The sequence below is a fragment of the Schistocerca americana genome, chromosome 1 (genome assembly GCF_021461395.2).
Source record: "Schistocerca americana isolate TAMUIC-IGC-003095 chromosome 1, iqSchAmer2.1, whole genome shotgun sequence".
In the NCBI taxonomy this organism is placed as follows: domain Eukaryota; kingdom Metazoa; phylum Arthropoda; class Insecta; order Orthoptera; family Acrididae; genus Schistocerca; species Schistocerca americana.
Genome location: NC_060119.1, coordinates 319,495,452 through 319,521,540, shown reverse-complemented (window position 1 = coordinate 319,521,540; position 26,089 = coordinate 319,495,452). Strand labels below are relative to the sequence as shown.

Sequence of the window (26,089 nt, the reverse complement as noted above, 5' to 3'; positions counted from 1 at the left end):
TAAAACAAAGGAATCTAATAAGGTGATGGTGAGGAAATTGTATTAGGATATCAGAAACTGAAAATAGTAGACAATTTTTACTGTGTGGGCTTGTGATGACCAAAATAGAGAGGATGCAAAATACACATTGGTAATTGCGAGAAAATCGTTTTTGAAAAAGAGGAATTTGTTGACATCTAATAGCAATTTAAGTTCTAGGTAATCTTTTTCTGAAGATATTTGTCTGGAGTGTAGCTTTGTACAGAAGTTAAATGTACATAGATGATGAGCATAGCACAGAAGCTTTTGAATTGTGGTGACTTCTTACTTCTGATGCAATATGTATGTTCTGATTAAGAGTGGTGTTCTTAAATTCTGAACTGCTGTGTCTTTAAATACTATTCAGACAAACTTTCAGATATTTCTTGGTGTGATCTCTACAGCTGTTCTTGTGATGAGATCTGTAAACTGTTAACAAATCTAAACTTTCTGTTGAATTACAGAAAGTATTTCTTCTTGTAACCCGTATGTAATGTCTTCTGTCAGAATTTACAATAGAAGGTCAATGGTACATTTAAAAGAATGTTCATACATTCGATCTGATGTTACATAAACTGAACCAATCTCAGTGATAAAATGAATCTTTTTCTTCATCTCTGATGTAATCATGATTGTCATGGAATGCATATTTTCTTGATTGTGCAACCCACTTCTCCAAGCCAGGATGTCGTAACATGGGATAACTCCCCATCCAGCAAGTATTGGAACATTTAGCAAAACTGCAGTAGTCGTCCTGCCTTGTAGGTGCATGACATCCTACTGGCCCAGCATACATGCACAAGTAGTACTTCTTCCCAGCAGTATGTGAGTCTAAACAAATTAAATGATAACAAATACAGAGTGATACATGGTAGAGGGATGGTTTTGAACTGCTTAATACTGAGAGCGTAGCAGTGGAAAAAGATCGTGGTGGAGGTAGTTCTTCTCCTTACAAGACACCATTTCGGTAACAATGGAGCAATGGGACCTGCAACATCTTTTGTTCATCTGTGACAGTTTTGTTAGGATTGGTGAGTCTGTTCCAGCCATGCAACAAATATTTCATGTACAATTCAATCTTGGTTGACATGGAATTGTTACAAGTCGTAACAGAGTTGTCAGACAGGTGGAACACTTCAGATCAACTGGGAACATAATGGATAAGAAGGGTACAGGCCCAAAATGCCAGAAAATGTGGCAAGGATAAGTGAAGTAATAGTCAGAAACCAGGATGGTCAGCTAGACATCATGTCAGTGAGTTAGCAGTCAGCCATGAGTCTGTTAGACAAATTTGATATACATAAAGTTCCATCTAGACAAACTTCTTATTGTGCAACAACTGGAGCCAACTGATTTTGCTGTACGTGGTGCCTTTGCTTGCAGAATACAAGTGATTTTGAGTGGTAACATGATTTTATTGGTGAGAGATGAAGCTCACTCATTTTCACTTAAATGGGACCATCAGTAAATGAAATCTGCATTACTGGGTTCTTGAGCATCTATAACTTATTCCCCCGGTCCTTTTCACTCTGAAAAAGATAGTCTGTTGTGGTCTTGACACTCTCAGCATTATTGGACCTTTTTTTTATTTTTTTGTAGAAAATGGGGCCGCAATCACTGTTTATTCGCCTCAATATATTCATGTGATTGAAGTGTTTGTGAAGCCAGAAATGAGAATACAAAGAATCTCTTTAGAAGGTGTCTGTTTTCTGCAGGATAGCACTACATCAAACACCACGGATGCCTTGATGGCAGTTCTTCAGTGAATGTTTCCTGGACAGATTATTTTAAGTTTTGGTAATGTTCCTTGGCGGCCTTCCACATCTCCAGACTTATCAGTGTGTGACTTTTTTCTGTGGCCATACCTCAAGAACTGTGTGTATAACTGCAGACCACAAAATTTGGACCAGTTGAAGAATGCAATCATTCAAGAAATTTCTGCAGAGACGTTCTGTGTAATGGGGGAGTTAGAGAAGAGACCTGAATCGTGCATTCAAAATGATGAACATCATATCTGTGGCAATATTTTCCACAAATAGGCCTGGCCTACATTAAATGCAAGTAGTCAGTTTTGATTTAATGTCATTAAAAATACATTAATTTTAAAATTGTCAGAGTATTCTTTATTTAAAAACTCCTCATCTCCTTTGTGTCATACTGTCCTTTCCCTGCGGTGGTCATCATTCAGTGGTCTAGTGGACATTGGGCAACACAACAATGTACCAACACTTATCCCCGCTGTTAGATGAGTGGTGTCCTTGTAACTCTTATTAAATAACTCAGTAAAGAATACTTGTAGTTCCAAACACACTTTAGCAGTATAAAATTAAAATAGCAACAATTTCTCTCTTTTATTTCATCAATTTTAAACTTCTTGAACTGGAAGCTATTTACATATAGTATTTGGACAGAACTTCATATAATTCAACAAAGTCTTTAAACATGACATAGTGATAATGTGACTTAATCAAAACCTGTCTCACTTTGTGTGTACATGTTGACTAGCCACAAAGAGGACTCGTAAACCACTTTTATCTCTAATTTATACTCCAGTTCTTTAGGTGTGGAAAAAAAACGTAATATCATAACCATAAGTTATATACATATTATTCATCATTTGGATTTGCAGCTCCTTTGTCTTTCATGTTTGCAGTTAAAGTTGTTGGATGTAAGGTCCACCAGTTATGCAAAACTCGGTTTTTTCAAAGTTCCCAAACATGTTTCAGTACCTCTGTGCCATCATCACAAGAAGTTATTTGAACTAAATATTTCCGTAATTTTGTAATCATTTAGTAAAAATGTTCATATTACAGATTAAATAAAACAGAAACCCACTGATGAAGGCACAGAGGTGCTGAAACATGTTTGGGAACTTTAAAAAAACCGGTGGTTTGCATAACTGGTGGACCGTACATCCAACAATAATATCTACATATTTTTTTTATTCAGCTACACCTGTACCACATTTCAAATTCTCATTAGCAATCTTACAAACAATATTTTTAATGTTGGCCAGGTTTCTCAACAGACATTTCATATGTCACCATAGCATACATATGCACTGTTCGGTCACATTAATGTGACCACTGCCTATGTTTGATGTCAACATGCAATAACCACTCACAGACATCAGGTGGCAGCACTAGCTGTGAAGGGTATATAAAGTGTGTCAGGGACATTCAGAAAACAGTGCTGTCTTGTCGTAATGTAGAAACGGGGTGATTATCTGATGTCCAAAAGGGCATGATCATTGGTTTTCAGGCCAAGGGTAGAAGCATTTCCGAAATGGCTAGGTTTATAAACTGTTCATGTGCTGCCATGGTTAAAGTATACTGTGAATGGCAAAACCGGTGCAAAGGCATCTATGGTGCACCATTGGCCATAGATGATAGAGACGAGTGACAGCTGTGGTGACGTGTACTGTTGAGCAACTGACCACCAACATGAACCAGGGGGCTACCAGCAGTGTCTCCTCATGACCATTCAGCGAATCTTGCATCTGGGCCTCTACAGCAGGTGCATGGTTCATGCAGCTGTGCTGATTTTGTTTATTAGCGACAGAGGATGCAATTTACATAGCAGTATTGCTGGATGTACATTGAGTGGCAACATTTGGCCTTTTCAGACGAATGATGTTATATGCTCAATCAGACAGATGGCTTTTGGCATATACAGCATGAAATGTCTAAAAGCAAATACCCTGCAACAGTCGTCAGAAGGGCAATGTTTTGTGGCATTCCATGGGTGATCTTGTCATTCTGTACACAAGTATGCATCTATCCTTGGGAACCATGTCCACCCCTACATATAGTTTAATGTAATGGGTTAGATAAAAAAATCTTCTCATCAACCAAGCGGCAGAACACACACATAAAAGAAGGCTATAATTAGGCAAGCTTTCAGAGCTAGAGGCTCCTTCTTCAGGCAGAAGGGTTGAAGGGGAAGGAAGAGGGATGAAGGAAAAAGACTGGAGAGGTCTAGGAAAAGGGGTAGATTTCAGAAAAGTCATCCAGAACCGCAGATTGGGGAGACCTACCAGATGGGATGAAAAGGAAAGACAGACTGTTGGGGACTGCATTGGATGAGATTTGAAAACATGAGAGCTAAAAGGTGGAAGACAGGGTAATATACAAAACAGAGATTACTGCTAAAATATCATGAACAAGTTAATAACAGTGAGAAGCTAATTGCATTGCATGTAACAGATGTAGGAGGGGAATGGTGAAAAATAGACAGGTAAGAAAATAAAAGATCAAGAAAACTAAAATGGAGTGAAGGAATGCTGAGACAGAAGAAATTAATGTAAATTAAGGCCAGGTTGGTGGCAAGAACAAAGAACATGTAATGTTAGTTCCCATCTGCAGAGTTATGAGAAATTGGTATCTGGAGGAAGAATCCAGATAGTGCGTGTGACGAAACAGGATATGATTGTCATGTTGTGGAGCTTGCTTTGCAATAAGATAATGTGTGTTGGTAGTATACACCCTTTGCCTATGCCTGTTCATCCTAACAGATTATTTGGTGGTAGTCATGCCAATGTAAAAGGCCAGACACTGTTTACATAACATGACGTGTTGTTTCACAGGTGGCTCTCCCTTTAATAGTATATGTTTTCCCAGTTACAGGGCTGGTATAGGTGGTGGTAGGAGGGTGCATAGGACAGGTCTTGCAGCTGGGACATTCACGGGATAGGGAGTCATAGGGCAAGGAGATGGGTGCAGAAGAATCATAGGGTCTAACAAGAATATTGCAGAGATTGGGAGGGCAACAAAAAGCTGTTCTAGGTATGCTGGGCAAAATCTCAGACAGAGTGGATCTCATTTCAGGGCATGACTTTAAAAAGTCATTTCATTGTCAAAGTAGCTGATTAATACATTCCAGTCCATGATAATACTGAATGACCTGTGGTGTGGTTTGCTCTGAAGTTGTTTTTTGGAGGGATCAGCAGTACCATGATTGGATGTTATAGCCCAGGCAATCTGCTTTTGAGCTAGGCTAGTAGGGTAATTACATCCAGTTAAGGCTGAGGTGAGAATGGTGGTGTATTGCTGTAAAGAGTCTGCATTCGAACAAATACATTTGCCTCAAATGCCAAGGCTGTATGGTAGGGAACATTTGACATGGAAAGGATGGCAACTGTCAAAAAGTAAGTATTTTTGTTTGTTTGTAGGTATAATGTGGACAGAAGTGTGTAGCTGGCCTTCAGTGAGGAAGAGATCAACTTTAAGGAAAGTAGAACGGGATTCATGGGAAATTTAATTTGGGGAAGGTATTCAGAGATTCCAGGAATTTTAACAGGTCAGCCTCACCATGAGTCCATATGGAAAGATGTCCTCAATGTATCAAAACCAAACCAGGGGCTGAAGACTTATGGGGTCCCACCAAGCAAGCAGAGTACTTAGAAACACGGTATTGATACTATGTTCAAACCAACAAGAAAGGTGCACCAATATTTGAACACTGCAGTTGGACCTGTGGCCTCCACTTGGCACAGCAGGAGCATATAAAATCCCTTGCATTTGCGTTCAGTTGCACACATGAACTATAAAAAGAAACATTAAAACCTGTCTTATGGAACTCATGAGCAATTGTCACTTGGGCATGACAGATAAATCTGCAGTAGAAAATCATGCACTGGAACCAGAGACCTACCAAATTCTTTTCTCTGACACTGTGGTTTTAGCAGGATCTAATCATTACTATGCTAAGATGTACTGAAAGGCCATATGATCCAAAAGTACAAAAATGACTTTAAAAGAAAATTAAACAATGGAAACTCCAGGTTGGAATATCAGAAACATTAGGAAAAGGAAATCCTTGGTGAGACTTTCAATATACTTGAGATAAGCCATCCCTGGGTAGCCAGGCTATATGGCAGGGATTTTTTTTGGTGTGGGAGAGATGGCAGCTGTCTAAATGCAGATTGTGTTGGTGGTTGTAGGGCATTATCACCCCCCCCCCCCCCCCCCCTGCAGCTGACTAAATGCAGATTGTGGTTGGTGGTTGTAGGGCATTATCTCCCATCTCCCCCCCCCCCCCCCCCCCTCCTGATCTATCCCACAAACAGATATCCTGTGCCACATACACCCCCAATCCTACCACCTCCCTCAAAAGCCAGAGTGCCCCCTTCATCACCTAGTACCATCCCAGACTGGAACAACAGAATCACATCCTTCGTCAGGACTTTGATTATCTATTATGCCATGAAATGAAGGACATCCTACCCAAGATCCTTCCCACCCCTCCTTAATGTGGTGTTCCGTCGACCAACCAATCTCAAAAACATCTTAGTCTGTCCCTATGCCACTCCCAATTCCAACCCATTGCCATAGGGATCATATGCCTGTGGAAGATTGAGGCGCAAAACTTGTCCAATCAACCCACTCAGCACTCCCCATTCCAGTTCTGTCACAGGCTTATTTTACCCAATCAAAGGCCGGGCCACCTGTGAAAGCAGCCATGTGGTATACCAGTTCTGCTGCAACCATTGCACAGCTTTTTATATTGGTATGACTGCAAACCACCTGTCCACCAGGATGAATAGCCACTACCAAACTGTGGCCAAGAGCAGAGTCCGCCACACTGGGCTCAATATAACACACTTGATTCCAATGGCTGCTTCACAACCTGGGCCAACTGTATCCCGTTTCCACCACCAGCTTATCTAAACTGCTCAGATGAGAGTTATTCTTACAACATATTCTCTGCTCCCAAAATTATCTTGGCCTCAACATGCTGTCCCAACACCCTCCAATCAGTTTCTCCTCCCTCTGTCCTATCACCTCCTCTCTTTTCATGACCCCCACCCTCATTGTGCACTGCTCTCTGCCAGTGCACCCACTCGTCCTTTCTCCTTTGCTGCTTTTTCCACCACCACCACCACCACCACCACCACCACCTGACATTGCACATGGCAAACTCATCAGGCTGCAATCTAGTACCTGCATGCCCCACCGGACAGCATTCTGCCCCCCCCCCCCCCCCCCCCCCACCATACACTGCTATCCCTCCTCCCTCTCCAGATTGCTATGCACATGACAGTCATATTACATTCAGAGCTACCAATTGGGAGCAGTCGTGTGTGCATGAGGCGTGATTTCTTGTGTGAATGTGTGCGTGTTTTCTTTGGTGAAGTATAACAGTTTTCTCGCTGTGCCTATCTGCAACTCAACATGTCATCTTTACAGTGAGTAGCAACTTATCCTTTTCTTAGTATTGTTAACAGAAAATAAGAAAGATTTAAATTAGACAAGTTGTTGGCCTTAGTGCTAAACAAAACAAACATCACTGACTATTCCCCACCACAGCTCCATAACATGTGTCGGCATGACTCTGTGACCTTAGGCAGCAATCTGATTATGTTGTGAACTGGCCTTTGTGTGGATTCATATAACCAGTTCGGCTTGCTAAGTTTGTGATGTGAACAGCTTTCTGAGGTGGTACTCTGATGATAACTCCGGCATTGGAAGATGAAACATAGGCCTTACACCCAAAGTTTTGGAATGTTGGAGATGAGGCAGTGGTGGAAGGGAATCTGTGAGGACAGACTCATGAGTCATACCTGATTAACTAAATTGGTAGAGCACTTCCCTATGAAAGGCAAAGGCCCTGGGTCCGAGTCTTGGTCGAGCACACAGTTTCAGTCTGCCAGGAAGTTTCTTATCAGCACAACTCTGCTGCATAGGAGAAATTCACTCTGAAGGCTATCTGCCATGCTGTTGCTAAGCCAGGCTGCCACAGTATCCTTTCTTCCAGGAGCTCTTGTCCCACAAGGTTTACAGGAGAACTTCTGAGTAGTTTGGCATGTAGGAGAGAAGGTACTGGTGGAGTAAAGCTGCGAGGATGGGTCATGAGTTGTGCTTGGGTAGTTCAGTTGGTAGAGCACTTGCCCATGAAAGACAAAGGTGCTGGGTTCAAGTACCAGCCTGGGTGCACCATTTTGATCTATCAGGAAGCTTCAAATATACAGTTCATTGGAATTTCTGGTCAATAATCGAGGTGGCAGATTAGCAAGTATATAATCTCTCCCACGTGAGAAATTTTCTCATGGCTAATTATTTGGTTTGGTTAATGCCAATATAAAGTCATTCAAAGTTATGTAAGGATATGAGTCTATTCCTCCATTTCAAACTGTTAAAAATGGATAAATTAATTCAAACATGCTGTATTTCTCTTACAGATGATCCACATGAAGGGCATTCCAAAATTGCTGCCACACTTGAAAACACCCAGAAAGAAAACTATATAATTTTTGACAATCAATGGTTAAATGTGTATAAAATATTTGATGCCATAGGTATTACGTAAATAAGAGTAGGTTTCCTCTCATTTGTATAATTGACAATGAGAAAGCATTGTGCCAGATGGATGCCAGATTTGTTGAAAGTTGATAATAGCAAATGCAAATATTAATTTGCTGGCATTGTTTGAACTACTTTAAAAAGAAACCAGCTGTTTTGTGCAACATTTTGTTATGATGAGGTTACCATCTCACATGAGAAATGTTAAGAGTAATCAAACAGTGGATAGAAGCCAATGGCACTGGAAAAAAAGGAATGGATGGAGGGATTCATCTTATTGACTACCTTGTGAAGAGTGGAACGATAACTAGTGAATAGTACACAAATCATAGACTAAATGGATGAAAAAAATAGTGAGGAGAAATCATATTTCAGTAGGAGACAGTACCTGCCCAAAAAAAGTGCTTTAGAAAGGGAAACACTTACTTGGAAGATAGGCCATGTTCACTACATTTAGAACCCTCTGACTTCCATTTATTCCAATTTCTAAAGAAATTTGTGTTTGTAAATAATACTGTTTTCAATTAAGTATGTGTGACAGCCATAAATAGGTGTTTTACATAAATTTGACAGCAGCAATGACATCTACTCACAGCAAAGCTATTGAACAAAATACCTAACAGGTGAAAACATTGAAGAATAACTGTTTCCAAACTAAAGAGAAAAAGCACAGCCTCTCACTGCCCCATAAATGTTTCCCTTTTCTCTCCATCCTTCAATTACTGTGCAGTTAGAGAATCACATTAAGAAAATGCCTCATAAAATATAATCAGAATGAATAGCAAGAGGTAAAGTGAATGGCAATCTTTGTGGTTTGTTACTTGCTCTATTTCCTTTCTTCAGCTACCCAGTGATACTTTTCAGTTGTTATAGGTGTTTGTTAGTGACTTCCTCCTAGTTTCAAAAGTACTTACGAGTTTCCTTCATACTCTTCAGCTAGCACCCTAAGGAGAAAGCACATGGTAGCAACATTCCTACCAATTGTTTCCAAAATGTATCTTTTACTGCACCATGGAATGTACAGTTATGTAGGAGAATTTTCTGGGAAGGCAACTTTACCAGTTTGAAACCCAGTTTTTACAAAGTTTGAATTGGTCAGAAAGCTTCCTTATAGTATGCACTCCACTCCAGTGCAGAGTGAGAGAGTCCTCCTGTGTTAAAGGGTTTTTAGGAACTGTAATATTTTTGTGCTGTTTAAAGCTTTCCTCGATAGCAGAAAATATTGAATTTGTTGGGCATTGCATTAGATTTTATTTCTAAAACCTCACAATTAGTCATTGATGGAATGGCGTATCATCATCACATAATGATGGTAAAAGATCTCAGTAGAAAGTTAATGCAAGGAATTTTATTGCCGTCCCATTAAGGTGAGCAATGGCCTGAAAAAAAATGTACTAAGTGTTTTATACACTAATTGAAATTCTGTGTAATATACATGGTGTTGTAGAACTAAAAGCTAAAGTGGAATCAGCACTTTGACAAGAACATCAATTTCACCGGATTTTACAAATGAAATAATTTATTACTCATTGTATTGACCTGCATATGTTGTATACGGTTGCTTCAAGAAGTGCGTTACACATTATTATGGCAGGCCAAGTAACCAAGTAATTGATTGGATGCTGCACTCACTTCAAAGTAGCACAAAGACATGACACTATTTTTTCAGCGTAGTCACCGAGTCTGTGAATATTGGTTGGAACATTCCATCAGTTGATCAATTCCTCGACAATAAAAATCTGCTCATTGTTCATGAAGCCATTCAAGAAATGATGTGTGAACGTCCACATCATTGGAAAATTTCTTTCCCCCAAATGTTGTTTCAACTTGCCGAAAAGGTGGAAATTGCAGGTGCAAGACCTGGCCCTCTCGATCAGCGTCACCCACGCTGTGCAGCTCTCATCAAATTGTTGGACCATATTACTATGGCTTGACATGACATTGCATTTTGTCCATATATGGAGACTGAGTGTGCAATTTTGATGCTTTGCCCAAAAGAAACATATGGTCCTGGCTACTTCAACTTGGGAGTGCTTTTCCATTTCAGTCACACTCTGTGATGCACATGTTATCCCTACCACTGTAGAACTGTGTCTGCAGGAAATTCTATACATGCACTCTCTTCTGACAACACACCACCCTTGTTCTCCAATGGTCATAGCATGGGACGACATGAATATCGTAATTTCTGAAGTACCTACATACTTTCATTACCTGTTGACTTTTGAAGTAATATTTTGATATGGCAAAAATCAGCAAATTATTTATTCCTCAAAACTGACATCATACAGAGTTATTTTACAGGACTTGTACTTTTCACTCAGATTCCAATACATCAATTTTTAATGATATTTACAACTAATAGTGAAGTTCATGTGTTTATGTAAACTCTAATGTATACAACCTGCCATAAATTATTTTGTAAGAAGCTTGGTGGTTCAAAGCAGTGTTCTTTATTTCGGTGCATTTAACTTTTCATTTAGAAGAGGTGAATTTAACACTGGATTTAGAAGAGGAGGAAATTCTATTTTTATATATGCTTTGTGGTCTCATTGTGCACTTGTGACGTGGATAGTACAGGTTATTTGTGCTGAATGTAGCAGCAGTAACTCTTCTCATTCTGTTCGTATGAAGAGACAAGTAATGTGAGGAATTTTGTTAGAGTGTAATATCCTATTTTTAAATACATTTTATTGTTTTTGTTTGTGTTTTATTAAAATCCCAGTCATTGTGAGATCTGTTATGTTTAATTCAAAGGCCAATTTAATTTTTAATTTATAAGAGTTAAAAGTCTACTGTGTAGTGTAGTTTTAAGTTGCTAAACTCTCAGTTATTTTATTCACAACTGTAACACACCAATTTCCTCTCATTAGTGTATTACGTACATAACCATTTAAAATTTTCATTCTACCTTAGAACATCTCTTAGAATGTATCCATAGTAATTTTGTTTATCTTTTCTAACGAGGTCTTCCTGAAAGTGGGGCTTGTGGTGATAGTGAGGATTTGAGTCCAAGTAACCCATTTCTAGAGACACAACGAAGAGATACACCTTTAACTCTTGCAATGCAAGTTCTTCAGGTAAAACTATTCATTTGGTGATTACTTTTAAGAGACAATAAGTTCAAATTTTTTTTCTTGCGGAAATGCAAGAAATGATGCAGTAAATATGTGGGTTGTTATGATTTGTACTATATAAAATCACTAAGTAAATATTTACCAAAGTGAAATATAACATTTATAAGGACCTATAAGCAGCTTCAATGATTTCAGACTTGTTCTGCTTTGAATAGCATGCCAGTTTTTGTGGGTGTGTTTGTCTTTGTGGATTTCATATTTTTAAGGTTGCATTCACTAATTAAAAAAAAAAGTGCTATAAGGATCACAGGGTAACTGAATCACAATTTTACTCCATGAACTTAATGTTGTGTACTTTAAATTCTAGTGTTTCTTATGTTTTATTCAAGATAATGGTTAAAGTAGTCTTTTATTATAAAATGAAACTTCCTGGTTGAAATTTTTTATTTGAAAAGCTCTCTGAATGCCAGGGTTAAAAAAATTATCTTCATTTGGTCTCAGTTACGTCAAGACTTGGGGGTAACTGGATCCAATGTCTGTACTCCAGATAAGCTTTGTTAGTCTGATTTTGGGTATTTGTGCCTCTAGACAAGCAAGTTACACACAGAATTCACTCTTACTTCAGTATTTATGTTATAACCAATGCCAGAGCTTTTATGGTATAGACAGATGAGTGTAGCAGTAAAACATTGAGGGGTTTTAAACATGATCACTGTGAGGTGGCAGCTTCATGATAATAACTTTATGTTGCTGGGCTATCCGGATCAGTTTACTTGAAATGGGTCGTGTATCCATCATAAATTATTAATGCTGCGGTCTATGAACGTCTCTGAACTAGTTGAAAAATTGTGTAGTCTCCATCCAATGTTGTTAACTGCTGATATTGCAGTCTGTGTAGATATCTCGTGCCAATCTAGTTTTCCATTACATACTCTCCTTTAAATGCACATTGCATGTGCATTGCTTTATAATCAGCTGTCAAACACAATAAGACTAATGATTTCTTGCCGAGAAGAATTAGACTTACATTTGCTTTTGATGTCAGCTGCTCCATCAAGCCAAGTGTTAGAAGAGTCATGGGAAAAAGAGATTTCATCACAGTTTATCCTGGCTTCCCCCTTCAGATTTAGTTCTTTAGCAGTGGCCGTGGGTTGGCACAATCACAATGAGAATGTTCAATACTTTATAGAAAGTGAATGTCATTTGCTGAATGAAGAAATCCAATCTGATTTTTGATGTAACACTCCACAATCCAGTGCATCTGATGACAGGACAAATCCGTTTTTCTGCATTGTTCAGGTTAAATTTACCATTTCTTCTTCATAATGTGAGCCCCTTAGCTTGTGTCCCATTAACATAATGTTTTAATGCTATGCAAGAATGTTGCAGAAAACTGCTGCACCACAGGTACACTTACTTCCACTTTTCACATCATCTAGTGTGAATAAGGACAACCATTAGCTGTGTAATGAAATGGTGAAAATGGAAGTTTGTCCAGACCAGAACTCAAACGAACATTTCTCGTTTATCACAAGTGACATGTGGAACTTGGAGTCTGGTCACGAGTTGTGGTTAAATAGCCTAATGGTAAGGCGACAAGTGGAAAATCAGAGTTTGAGTTCCAGTCCAGCACAAATTTTCATTGTTGTCATTCCATTAGACAGCTAACGATTGTCCATATTCACAACTGTGAATACATTTCATCACATTAATCTTCCTAGACACAAAGAAAGCCTATGGCATTGTATCAAAATCCAAAATCTGGGACTGCCTAGAGAGAAGAAATTTCCCCAAGGCACTGATTGATAAAGTGAAGATGCTGTGTTCGAGTAGGAAATGGAATAAGTGAATGGTTTGAGACCAAACATGGGGTCCAGCAGGGTAGTGCTTTGTCTCCACTGCTCTTCATCATTGTGATGAATGATATCATGAAAAGGATAAAGAAGCAGTATGGGCCTGAATTGAAAACAGTGTTGTTCACTGATGTTAATATGAGGTGGAGGAAATGGAAATGAAGGCCAAGAAAAACTTTATATATTGAAGAATAGCTTTGAGTAGTTGGTCTCAAAGTCAGTGAATCAGGTACAGTAGCGTAGCCATGAAGGTAAGTAAACAAGGACGATAGCACAAGTTATAGCTAGATGGAAGATCCTTGAAAAACTGCAGCATTTCATATACTTGGACAGTTTAATAGATTGTAAAAGCTTAACTCAAAATTAAGCTCTAAATTGTACACACAAAGCTGCCCAATTTTAAAATTAAGTATGGTGGCACCTTTGTGACAGCCAGGTACCACACAAGGCAGTATCTTCTTTATTCCCATTTTGACCTACTCACTGGAGACCTGCCATCTGACAGGGAGAGAATAACCAAATCCAAGCTGCTGAAAAGAAGTTGTTAGAACTGTGCTGAGGTGAACAAAAAAAGGATAAGATAAGGAACGAAAGCAACAGAATGAGTGCAGGTGTAAAACTCAATGTACTGTGAAAACTCCACCAATCTAATTAAGAAGTAGTCATATGAAATGGTTGGAAGAAACCAGGAAACTAAAAAAGTCTTGAAAAGACTGTGAATAGGAAAAGACCAAGGAAGAGATGGATCAGCATAGTTAAGAAGAGAGTTACCAGAAGTGGTCTCCATTAGGAAAGATCCCTGAGGAAGAGCTGTACAAAATGAATGAATGAATAAATAAATAAATTTGGAGTAACTGGACCCTTTACAGCCCAAGCATATGGCCATTTCAAAAAGCTGTTTTTTTTTTTGGGCGGGGGGGGGGGGGGGGGGTGTGTGTAACTTGACCACCAATGTCAGAAGTAAAACACGAACTGAAGAATCAGAAACAGAGTCTCATGTGAAATCTAGACTGTCTAGCTATGTCTGATAAATGATTAATTGTGTTGTTTTACAAAGATGAAACACAAAATTCAGTTTTAGCAACACTATGGCCCAGTTACCTTTTAAGAATGATGAACAGTCATTCTTGCTTCCTTATAAGTTTCATTTCAAATAGTTTTTATTATAAATGTCATAATATTTTCCTATTCTTATTCATTTTTATATTTGTTGTTGGATAAGGTTAACTTATTGAAATATTTCATTTTCTATCTCTCTCCTATATTTGTCTTGCCAGGTTAAGTGCATTACCTGATTTTTTGTTGTAACTAAGATGTTCACATTTCAAATTTCAGTGTTAGACTTATTTCTCATTCTTCTCATGCCCAGCAGTCCTGAGTATTGTTTCTCAAAAGCTGGCTACGACTTGTGGAGGTTGGTCAAAGGTCTAAAAGGACGGGGCACATCCAGAAACTAAGTTTGCCGATGTTGTTTCCTTTAATGTAGACGTATTTAGCAGGGAAAATTGCACATGTGCAACAAACGTCTGACATGACAATCAAATGCCGGCCAGACAGGTCCTGCCTGGTGCCAGTACTGCGGCAGCAGTGCCCCGAATTGACATATCTTACTCATTCTCTCGCCATCTGCAAGATTCGGTCATTGATAAGGTTCCTTAATGCACAAAACATTGCACCCATCGAAATTCATCATCAGCTCTGTCAGGTCTATGAGCAGAACATCATGATGGCCCATAACTGGTGGGGCACGTTTCTGAAAGTCAACAAAGTGTCCATGATGAAGAGCACATTGGGCAACTATCCCTCATCAATGATCGCCTGCTTGAGCTGGGACGGCAGCATATCCTGGAAAACCATCTCTTGACAATTAGGAGCTCAGCAGCCATTTTCCACAGATATCGTCATCCTTGTTGCATGAAATTGTCACTAAGCACCTGCTGTTCAAGAAATTGTGTGCCATGTGGGTGCCGAAAAACCTGACACCCGAGCACAAAACAAAACACTTTGGAGGTTCTCACTTGACACCGGAAACTAAGCAGCAGTCAATACACTGATGTCACAGTGGATATCTTGTCAGTATGAAATTCAAAGAGATTGTGTTGATGCAGAAAGTGATGTGCATGGTGTTCTGAAACAGGGAGAGCCTTCTGCTCATTGACTTTCTGTCCAGAGGTGAAAAAGTGAACACCCCATTAGACCAATGAAGAGGTGAAGACGACTGTCATGTGCTGGTTCCATTCACAAGAGGCAGACGTCTACAACACAGGAATACAAAAGTTGATCCCATGATATGACAGTTCTTTTGGTGACTATGTTGAAAAATAGCTCAAATATTGCTGTACCTGTTGCCAATAAATTCATTCATCTAACTTTGTTGTCCTTGTTTTTTAAAAGAATTAGAGAAACTTACTTTCTGGATGCACCTTGTGCATCCCAAATGTCTTCTGTACAATTAAGGTCAGATGACATTGTGGAGGGTGAAGGAACCACACACAAGCACTCTTATGTCATCAAGCCAAGCTGATACAATACTGGAGGGACCAGATAGAGCCTTGTGTTGATGACTGAACTGGTTGCTTATGACTTGCTGCTGGCAGACAGGCAGATGGTGAGAGACAATGGCTTGACATATGAACGGCTTATTTCAATAGTGGTACAAATCCATTAGCTCCATTTTTCTGCCTATAATGCTTCTAACATTAATGATCCAAACAAACAGAAAGAAGGGTTCATCTCTAGCAAGAAGCCATATGCTTGAGTATTTCTGGTACCTCAACTGCAGATTTTTCAGCACTTATTTAACTTTAAGACTCTGTATCTCAAAATGAACAAAAATGGACTTGTACCACTATTGAAATAAGCCCTTCATATCAGAGACCTCATTTCATCTCTGTAAACATTCCCAACATGAGAATACATCCATGACCTGCCAGAAGAGTGCCCTGATGCCAAGCAAGCTGCATTGCCTCATGTGGTTTTCAGTGAACTGATACTCTGTCTTTGATGTGTGTTTTGATTCATCAGTTCATATGACATTCTTCCATGTTTTTAGTGTTCATTTACTTACACTATTACCTAGGGTTTACACCATGGAGGGAGAGAGATGAGAAAACAGTTTGGAGAAGAGTTAATAACATCATCCATTACTGTGTAAAATCCACCTCCACACTTATCCATGCCTTACAGATTTCAGTTACATGTTACTCCTGCACGTCATGTACCCATCTCCCAATCAGTCACCAATAAATGGAGTTATTTTAACAATTTAAATGTCACCTCGAAAAAAGAAAATCATGCTGGGAATATGAAACTTGCCTACTCAACATATTCACCCTTTAATGTGACACTTTTTCCCAAAAATGGATGACTTAGTCAAGACCTTGATTGTAGAATTACGCATTGTGGTTGTTCAGAAAAAAATTAACTTCAGAAATAACATCATCAATAATTCTGGAAATAACTGACACACAATAGGTTTCTTCATCTGCAGAAAGAGGAACAAGTTGCTGGGTCCCTGTCAGGAGAATATGGTGGCTGGTCAAAATTTGATAGCCCAAAAAAGTGGTGTGTGTGTGTGTGTGTGTGTGTGTGTGTGTGTGTGTGTGTGAGTGTGCGCGCGCATTATGTGCAGAATGAGCAAGGGCAATGTCATGGAGTAAAATCACCCCCTTGGACAGATTCTTGCAACACATTGTCTTGATGGCCTCCTGTAACCACATTAAAAAAATTCCAGTTTTATCCTGCTGTGATGGTTTGGCTACTTATAAGTGTTATCTGTTAGCATCACATCAAGGCAGTCCCAAAAAGCACTCTGCATCACCTTGCCTGATGATGGTTGGATCTTCACCTTTGATCAGTAATACAATATGATCATTTCATTTTAGTGTTGATGACAGTGATACATCCAGTAATCAACAATGGTGATTGGCAGCTAAAGAAATCATCCAGATTGGTTAACACGGCTGCAATGTTTCCACTGCTGTCTCATTTCAGTGGGCTTTTTGAATGGGTGTGAGCAGTCATGAAACCAAGTTTGCAAAGACATTTATCGTGTTAAAAATGTCGTGTAAAATGTTGACAAGTGATCCGTGACTGACTCACTCTCAATTGTTATACAACAGTATTCGAGGACCAGTCCTCCATTTCACAATCCCATCCTGGTTCTTCATAGAGAAATGGTTAGCCACTTGGTTCTTTGTTATTCAGACTTCTATGACCACACTGGAAGCTTTCACAGCAGCTGAATGCTGTGTCATATTATAATGCGTATTTAGCATACACTTACAGCAGTTAAGCATGGCTTGTTACAGCGGTGTTCCCTTCAAATGTAGAAAACGATTTATTGTTCGACACTTCACTTTATCGAGGGACTTAACCGTTTTGTTTTGGCTCCTTTAGGGGTGCACTTCGGTACTGTAGTGGGTGGAGGGGTGGAGTAGTTCAGTGTGCACTGGAAGTGCATGCAGATGTGCACCTGTGGAACTTCAATTTTTTCAGCTGATAGTTGAAAGTGTCACTGTCCCTCATACAGATGTCTTTCACTGCAATCTGTTCTCTGACCTTTTTTGTAGTTTCCTATCTTTCCTCATAATTTCTGACACGTGTCTCTCCAGTGCCTGAAAAATCCTACACTTTTAAAATAATTTTCATGTTAAAAGTCCATTTCTGATTGTCATTGATAAAAAAAAAATAAAAATTAAAAAAAAAAAAAAAAATCATTGGAAACTTAGTTTTGGAAACTGATATTATAGTTACAAATAATTTTAGTCTTATTGCAATTGATTTTCAGGCTTTCCATATGAAGTTCTTCCTTTAGTAGTTGAAATTTATATGCACTAGGCCAAACAGTGTCATTAGCAAAATGAAGGTGCTGTGTAACTGTTCCATTGAAAAACATTCATTCTTCACTTTTTCTGTTTAAGGACTTGGAAAGTTCATTTGCAGACTCTAAGAATAATTTTGGTGATGTAGAAGCCTGACATCTCTTTCAGTTCTGAATTTTCCACTGTGCTCATGGAATGTAATGGAAGCTATAGCATTTATGTGTATAAACCTTCTTTCTCTCTCTCTCTCTCTCTCTCTCTCTCTCTCTTTATTTTTAGTACAGATTTCTATTTCTTCCTAACTGAGCCCTGAGCTATTTTAAAATCTATCCCAGGGAAACTGACTGCTCCATTCTCAAATTTTGTTGATGACTTGCACACTGTTTGCAGTCGCATTTCCATGAATAAAACAACCTGTTTCATTGTTCTATTAAAATCCAATGTTTTTAATATCAGCGACACTGTTTTTGTTGAATCTGTATATGAATATAAATTACTAACTGAATATAAAATAGATAAAAATAATCCCTGCAATACAATTCACTGTCTTTCAGAATGTCACAGCAAGGAGAAGTCCAAATTTTTATAATATTACAAATGCAAAAGGAAAAGTGGTTAGATTCTGCTTGTTCAAGCAAGCTTACAAACTTGGTGAAGATATTGTTGGCACCTTCGATTTCACAGATTCAACTGTGCCATGTGTTCAGGTTTGTGGACTGATTTTTATTTAACTTGTAATGAGATGTTGGACAGCATGTTGCTGAAAATGTTATAGAAAACAGTTAAAATTATTTTTCATCTTATTGTTGCTATTGTAGTCATGTTTATATGTACCTTCAGTTTTCAGTGATGCTACAGAGTGAAGAAGAGATTGCTCCATCATGTAGACGAATGGTCAGATATGGTCCTGCTGTTGTATCATACAATAAATATCATGAAATGTGTTTGAGTTTGAAATGTTCACAAATGATTCTACCCATTCCACTACATATCACGCCCGCATTTTCCACTGAATTAGGTAAATATGAAATATGCCAGTTTAATTTGTGGTACTGTGTATACTAAAATATTAATTATCATGTATGTCTTACTTTCAAATTATATTAACACAGTCCTATACTGTTTCAGTGTCACTTCGATGGAGGTTACACTTTGAGTTCGTGACGTGCCCTTCCTGTGACAACAGTCTTGTCACTGGAAAGAATCTCACAGATCGTAATGTATGGCAGGGCCCTGCATCATTGGACATAGAGACAATGGTGTGGAACCTGCCAATTAAAATATATCCCACAACACCACTACAAGTATCTCAAGGACTTCAGGCACAAGCCAAGCACAGCATAATTATCTGAAGCAGACTTGTTTGCAGATTTATAAGAGGTTGTTGTTTCACAAGGTACTTTGTTTGGTAAAACACTGGTAAAGTGAATGTTGCAGTGTTGCATATGGTGTTGTAGCCTCCTGCATATAACTTAAAATTTTTACTGGTTGGGGGGGGGGGGGGGGGGGGCGATGACATAATCAAAATTTTAAAGAATGTTCATTACATATATTCTCAAATGTGGATGTCCTGTTTGTTTTTATGCTTTGTTAATTAAATAAATAAAAAAAATCTTTGTAGAACACAACACGCATTTGATGCTTTGTCATGTGAGACTGGTAATCTACATGTTGAAGATTTCAGATAGTATTCCATCCTTTGCCGTAAGATGACTGTCTACGATTTAAATATACTGTGTATTCTTTGCCTTATGGAGCTTCTGTTCTTCACTAAGAATTGTCTTGCAAATCTGGTCAACTTAAGTGCTCAACTAAATGCATCTGTATACAAAATAGTCGTATGATACAGTTGGCTGAGGCCCGGAAGGGCGGATTCAGCCAGCCACCTACTTGGAAAGCTTTTTCATTCTCTTTTGACACAATGGTACTTTTCCTTTGGAAAGAGTGTGTGTGTGGGGGGGAAGACGGGGGGGGGGGGGGGGGGGGAGGGGTTGTATTCTCAGTGGATAACTATAGCTTGCAGAAAAATAAACCATTGTTAACATCCATAAACAATTGTGTGCAGTGTATGGTAATTGATGCAGTTGAAAGTACTGTTGGGTGATAAGTAAAGAGAGTGGAAGCATCAGGAAGTGCAGAAACTTGAGTTCCACTATCAACCAGAATACTGCTCTCAGTGTGGTGAGTTGTGAAGGTGCTATTGGAAAGCTGTCAGTCAGCATTGAAAGTCTGTGCAGTATTTGACACTGTTTGATATTTGAAGGTGTGCTTAACATGAGTTCCATGAATACTCACAACAGACCATCAGATCCAAAGAAAAGCCATTTTGTAGCTGTTGCAGCAGTTTGAAATGAAGGAAGAGATATTTCTGTCACAGACAATTATAGTTGATAAAATCTGGAGGCATCACTTTGAGCTAGAAACAAAAAAGTGGTCACCAGAGTGGCACACCAGAAAAGAAGTAAAGGCATCTCCCTCTACAGCAAAGTCATGATGACATGTTGCCAAAAGAGACAACCATTAATTCAGAGGCATATGTGAAGACTGTAAAGAATCTCAAGAACCATTTCTGATATGGATGGTCTAAAAATAATGCAACAGATATCTTGTTCCGACTTGGTGCCCTAGACCCTCCGTCTATTTGGACCACCCTAAGGATTCACTACCTTTGTAATTCATGCAGTGAAAACATGTCTACGACCACAGACCAAGAACTTTTAACAACAGGGAATACATACTCTTGTACAACACACAAGGCCATAGAACATGATGAAAATGATAGAAATGTTGGCTGATATGATTACCAAATTATAACTCGTAGTAATTGTATTCCGAGTTAAAAATTGTGAGATATTAATTGTTGAACAACACTCATAAATCGTGCTACAGCTCTCATTATATTTCATCAGAACAGTGGCAAGATGATTGTGTATCATGAAAGTATTCTCAGCTGCCCTAGATGAACATTTCAGAGCCTTCAGCTGCCTGAAGCAATTTAGGGAATACATGGAGTACCTAAATGTGTATAGTTGGATGGGAATTTAAACTTCTGTCCTCTCGAATGCAAATCCATTCCATTACCAGAGTGTTACCTAGCTCAGTAATAATGTGTGTCAAGTATCAACTTGGGCATATGGAATTGTTTTGTTTGTACCACTTCTTAAGGTACTTGTGTTATATGATTTTTCATTGAAACAGAGAAAACAGAATATTACACATAACAAATTCTTTGTTTTGGGTGGTAACAGTTTATAGTGGGTCTGCTCCTTCATTTTCAACAAGTAATAAACGTGGAGTAGGTTGGGCCTTGGGCTTACTTCTCTTGAATGTTATCCATATGTAGGACATCTGAAAATTGCATTTGCTAATGAATACAAACCATACAGTGCACAATCTGGCATTAGGTGACCAGTAATTAAATATCTATGCAATTACAGTCCTCGGTCGCAAAAATTAAGTCTTTTTACCTACTTTTGGCACTTCTACAAGTGCCTTCATCAGAAATTAAACAATCAAATTGGCATATAACATAAGTGCAAAACTATGGGAAATTTTTTTATGTAAAAGTGTAAGTACTGACTGACAGTACAAGAAAGAAACAGCACTTACATGTCACATATAAAGTAAATATCAAGTGATAAAGCTTTCGTTCTTGAACTGTTAGTCAGTACTTACAATTCTATATGTAAAAAAAAAAATTTCAGTAGTTCTGTACTTATGTTATAGGCCAATTTGATTGTTTAATTTCTGATGAAGGCACTCATAGAAGTGCCGAAACCAGGTCAAAAGACTTAATTTTTACAACCGAGGACTGTAATTGCTTTAACTTTAATTTGTGAATGATCGCTGACCATGCAGCCATATTTAAAACTTTATGTGTGATATAGTTCATGACATATCAGAAAAATAACCATGGAACATTTTTCAACCAAACAAACTGCAATAGTTTTTGTGCAAAATGGGTGCCACATTTGTTGAATGCAGACTGAAAGCTAGGTAAAAAGAAACCAATTTATTTTCTGCTTAATATTTATTAGTCTAGATGACTAGAGCATCCATCTCATCTGTTCATATCACTAAATGAAAACAGCGAGGGGTGGGGGGCAGTAAATAATATTTCACCTTCAAAAACTTATTCTAGTGTTTTCTTGAGCAAAATAATTTCTGAATGCTATACAAGTCTTTTGAACCAAATGGATGAAAAATAAATGATAGCTGAACTGCAAACAATAATTATGTGTTTCATCAGGGTAATGTGCTTGCCCATGCACTGGCAACATGAAAATGAAGTTTGTTGGAACATTCATCCCAATCATCAGGTCTGGTGACCTGATTTCCATCTAATCCCATATATAAAGGAATTCGTGGCTGGAAAACAATTTGTGGCAACCACAAAGGGATAATTTGCAGGCTTCCCAGGAAAAGCATTTACTCTCTGCAAAATGCTAAACAGAGTCAGTGGACCAACAAATGGAGTACAGAAAACAATCAGGGCATTCTTGGCTCTTGAAATGGGGCAGTACATTTTCCTCTTGCCCTCATGTCTACTGACTGAACAGTTTGTTCATTGTTACAGTTATGCATGGAGCTGTGCATTGGGTTCAGTAAATCTGGTATAAGGCATGGTAGATTCTGAGGATATGCCACCAACATTATTATAACAACAAGTGGTGCATAGAATGGGTCAGGTCTTTCACTAGAGTCTTTCAAAGGAATGAGGCAAAGGAATGAGCTTTTGCATCAATAAGAATTAGCTGTTATTACAATTGGGTAAGGGGTGAAAATTACTTTGATCAGGATATTTATCATTTCAGAGTGTGCAGAAAGGTAGTCTAAACTGATCAATCATCTGTTGTATCTGTCACAACGATTTTGCAAGAGAATTGAAAATAATATCAATGGAATACCATGAGATTGTTTCCACTTCTGAAGAAGCACCACTCATTTTTTATGTATTTTAGTTATTTGTTGCTTTATATATTACATTTTTACAACAGTTAACTACTTTTTTATGTTTACCAAACTCAGTAGGCAGTAACATAATTAACACAATGTTATGCAGAAATTCATTATTCTGTATGGCTTGAATCTGATGCCAGTAGTAGCTGACTTTAGCGACAAGGAAAATTTCACAAAAACAAAATGTGAAATCAGCAATTTGTAGCAAAATAAGGCTAAACATCGATTTTTTATGAAATGTTATAAACTGGAGGACAGCAGTTTATTAATATTCACAACTCATAGCTGTTGAATGTTGAAATTGGATTTTGGTTTCTTTTTTCCTGAAGGCTGAAGTATATGAATAATCTTAAAATGCCAGTTCATTTCCTGTATAACAAACTATTATGTGATGTGAACCTACTTCCATGGAACTCCAAAAATAATTATAAAAATGAAAACCATAAAATGCGGCACTTTATTTTTGCAAACACATAAATAAACATGGCATCTACTCTGTTTTGCTTCTATCAGTAAATCACAGCACAGGACATGCAAACATCGCAGCTGTCACATACAACTGAATGGAGGAACTTAAATTGTAGTTCAGTCCAAGTTGACCTCAACGTAGTGGCTGATGGGAGTAATTTTAAATAGGAAATGCCCCATCAGTCACCGCACCAAGTGTTGTGAAGAGGAATGCTTGGTGATGACACCAGGAAACAGCTAAAAGACATGATGGGACAAATACTTCAGGCAAAGGTGAAGGAAAAGAACTAAAATGCATTGGACTGCATCTTCCAAGTAGGATAGCAACCTTTGTCTTCATAGAACTGTGCAAGTCTTGTATTCACAGTCATAGGTTCGTGTCTGTCACGGGATAATAATGATGAACTCTATTACTGCCAACATGGCAAGGGGTCATTTAGGGTAACTCGAATGGCTGGTTGCAGCCATTTAGATATTCTAAACAGGCACAAACTCTTTCTTAATTTAGCGAAAAAAGCAACTTTCCACACCAGCAACAAATGTGGAAGTTGGGAAAAACCTTTGGTTGTGCTGAAGGCAAATTTAGATTATAGGCAGCTGTTTCCACTCGGTATTGAAGTGCTGACATATTGGCAACATAATGTTTCAGAAGAGAACTTTCATGTTATGACAATACTTTCTTCTTAAGAACTTTTCAATGGTGTGTGATTTCAGAGTTTTTCCTCCTTTAACTGATTAGATTTACTGTAAATGGCTGCTTTTTTGCAGTGATTTCAATAAATGTGTTCTGTAATGTCAATAAATACAATGTAATAGATAGGTGTAATTGGGTAGATAAAAATTCTACTCACCAAGCACATAAATGTAATTGATAGGTGTATCTTCATTTTCAACATGATACTGAAAAATAATTAAGTAAGACACAAATAAGGAACTTATGATTAAAAAAAAAAAAAAAAAGGCAGTGAAATTAATAAAACAACTGAGGGAAAAGAATGCAAATAATAACATCAAAATTAACCATAAAATAATTTTTTCCTGTCCCTGCCGATTATAAATCACATCACAGTGAGCACAGTGCTCACACTATATTGTGGCCACCACCCACAGTGCAAACATTAATCTGAGGGGAGAGGAGTGGAGCAGGCAAACAAGCCCTGCCTCCCTCTCACAGGCCTGGTAGCATAAGTCTGTGTTCTGTGCTCCTAAAGCAAGACTGGCATAATGGTCACAGAGATTGCCGATCCTCTAGGGAGTTGTAAGGGTGGTACTCAAACCCTGTCATGGACCATGATTAGTTTCTTAATTCACTGCAGAATAAGAAAAAACAGTGAGCAGCGCACAGCACAAAGCAAAATACATTAAGCATTCACTGATGACTACAGTGCAATCATTTGCTAGAGTTGGCAGCATCGTAAGTGTAGTTGTTTAGGTGCAAAAATTACTTGGTATCCTTAGTAACCGTAGATCACACCAACTCCTACCTAAAACTGCCAAGATAAAGTGTTAGTGTAATAGTGTGTACTAGATATCTGTTGATATTGTAACATGATGTTACACTCTGTACTACATTCACCTGATTGAGTTTGTTAGGAGCACATTAGTGGACAGCAGGAGACTGGCAGGTTTCATCATCACAAGATGGTTTTATCACCACGATGCTCACCACTTAGACCAGGGGTCAATCAAGGTTTTTTGTAAAGGCCCAAATATTATTTATTTTATACTCAGCAGGCCATGATAGAGTTTGTTGAGGTACATTTACTAAACACGGGAAAAACAAGTTTTCACAAATATATTGATAAAAATACAGCACAGTAAAAACACTCAGTAGACACAATTGTTGTGTGAAACACAATTTTACTCGTGTGGCTAATGAAATTTTTTTAAAGATAACATTTCAACAAATTGGGAATTAAAGCTAATACCCCCTACCTTCAAAATTGACTGCAAATGTTCATCTGTTAAAGCTAACCTATAATAAGATTTTATATTTTGCATTTTTGAAAATGTATTTTTACACAAATAGGTACCAAATACACACATCAAACCCCAGGCGTATAAGTTTTGTGGATATTCTGCAGTGCCTTGACCGACCCTGGGTTAATAGTGCTGTGAGCTGTGTGGACACTCAGTTGAGCAGGCTGCTGCTGACTGAAATTAAATCTCATATGGGTGCAGTACCTGTTGCGACAGTTGGAAGATGGAGGTATACTAGACATCACCTACACCTGAATAGGAGAGAGAAAGATAGTTTGGCTGAGCTTCTTGCAGATAACACGGGTGGCAACCATGTCACATAGCAAGATTCCTGTGCTTGCTGGTGTCAGAGAGGTGCCTTTTTAGGTTAAAATCAGAATTCAGGCATCTTGTTTTGAAAGAAGAGGAAATAATAGAGAAGTCTCACAGATTGCTTAAGAATGCACAGAAAAGTAAGGTTAACTTATTTCATCAAAATAGTAGAGAACTGAGTAATAAGGGGAAGAGCTTCTGGTCTGTTTCAAAAATTTAGAGAGCTCTGAGAAGACTGACATCCTGAACCAGTCTGAGCACCACATTAACTCAGAACTGTGTGCTTGTGTATTAATATT

At 38.3% G+C, this 26,089-nt stretch overlaps 1 protein-coding gene across 3 annotated transcripts in view; it reads left to right on the top strand.

Annotated features, from left to right (window-relative positions):
* The window catches only part of LOC124598209 (RAB6A-GEF complex partner protein 2), an 82,592-nt gene extending 63,033 nt beyond the window's left edge, over nt 1-19,559 (top strand). For all 3 annotated transcript variants that reach the window (XM_047135985.1, XM_047135987.1, XM_047135986.1), the window contains exons 5-8: nt 11,286-11,398; nt 18,626-18,778; nt 18,912-19,089; nt 19,200-19,559. In XM_047135985.1, the coding sequence (XP_046991941.1) occupies nt 11,286-11,398; nt 18,626-18,778; nt 18,912-19,089; nt 19,200-19,423 (668 nt within the window). In that variant the 3' untranslated portion in view covers nt 19,424-19,559. The remainder of the gene's footprint in view (nt 1-11,285; nt 11,399-18,625; nt 18,779-18,911; nt 19,090-19,199) is intronic.
* The last annotated feature ends 6,530 nt before the right edge of the window (nt 19,560-26,089 follow it).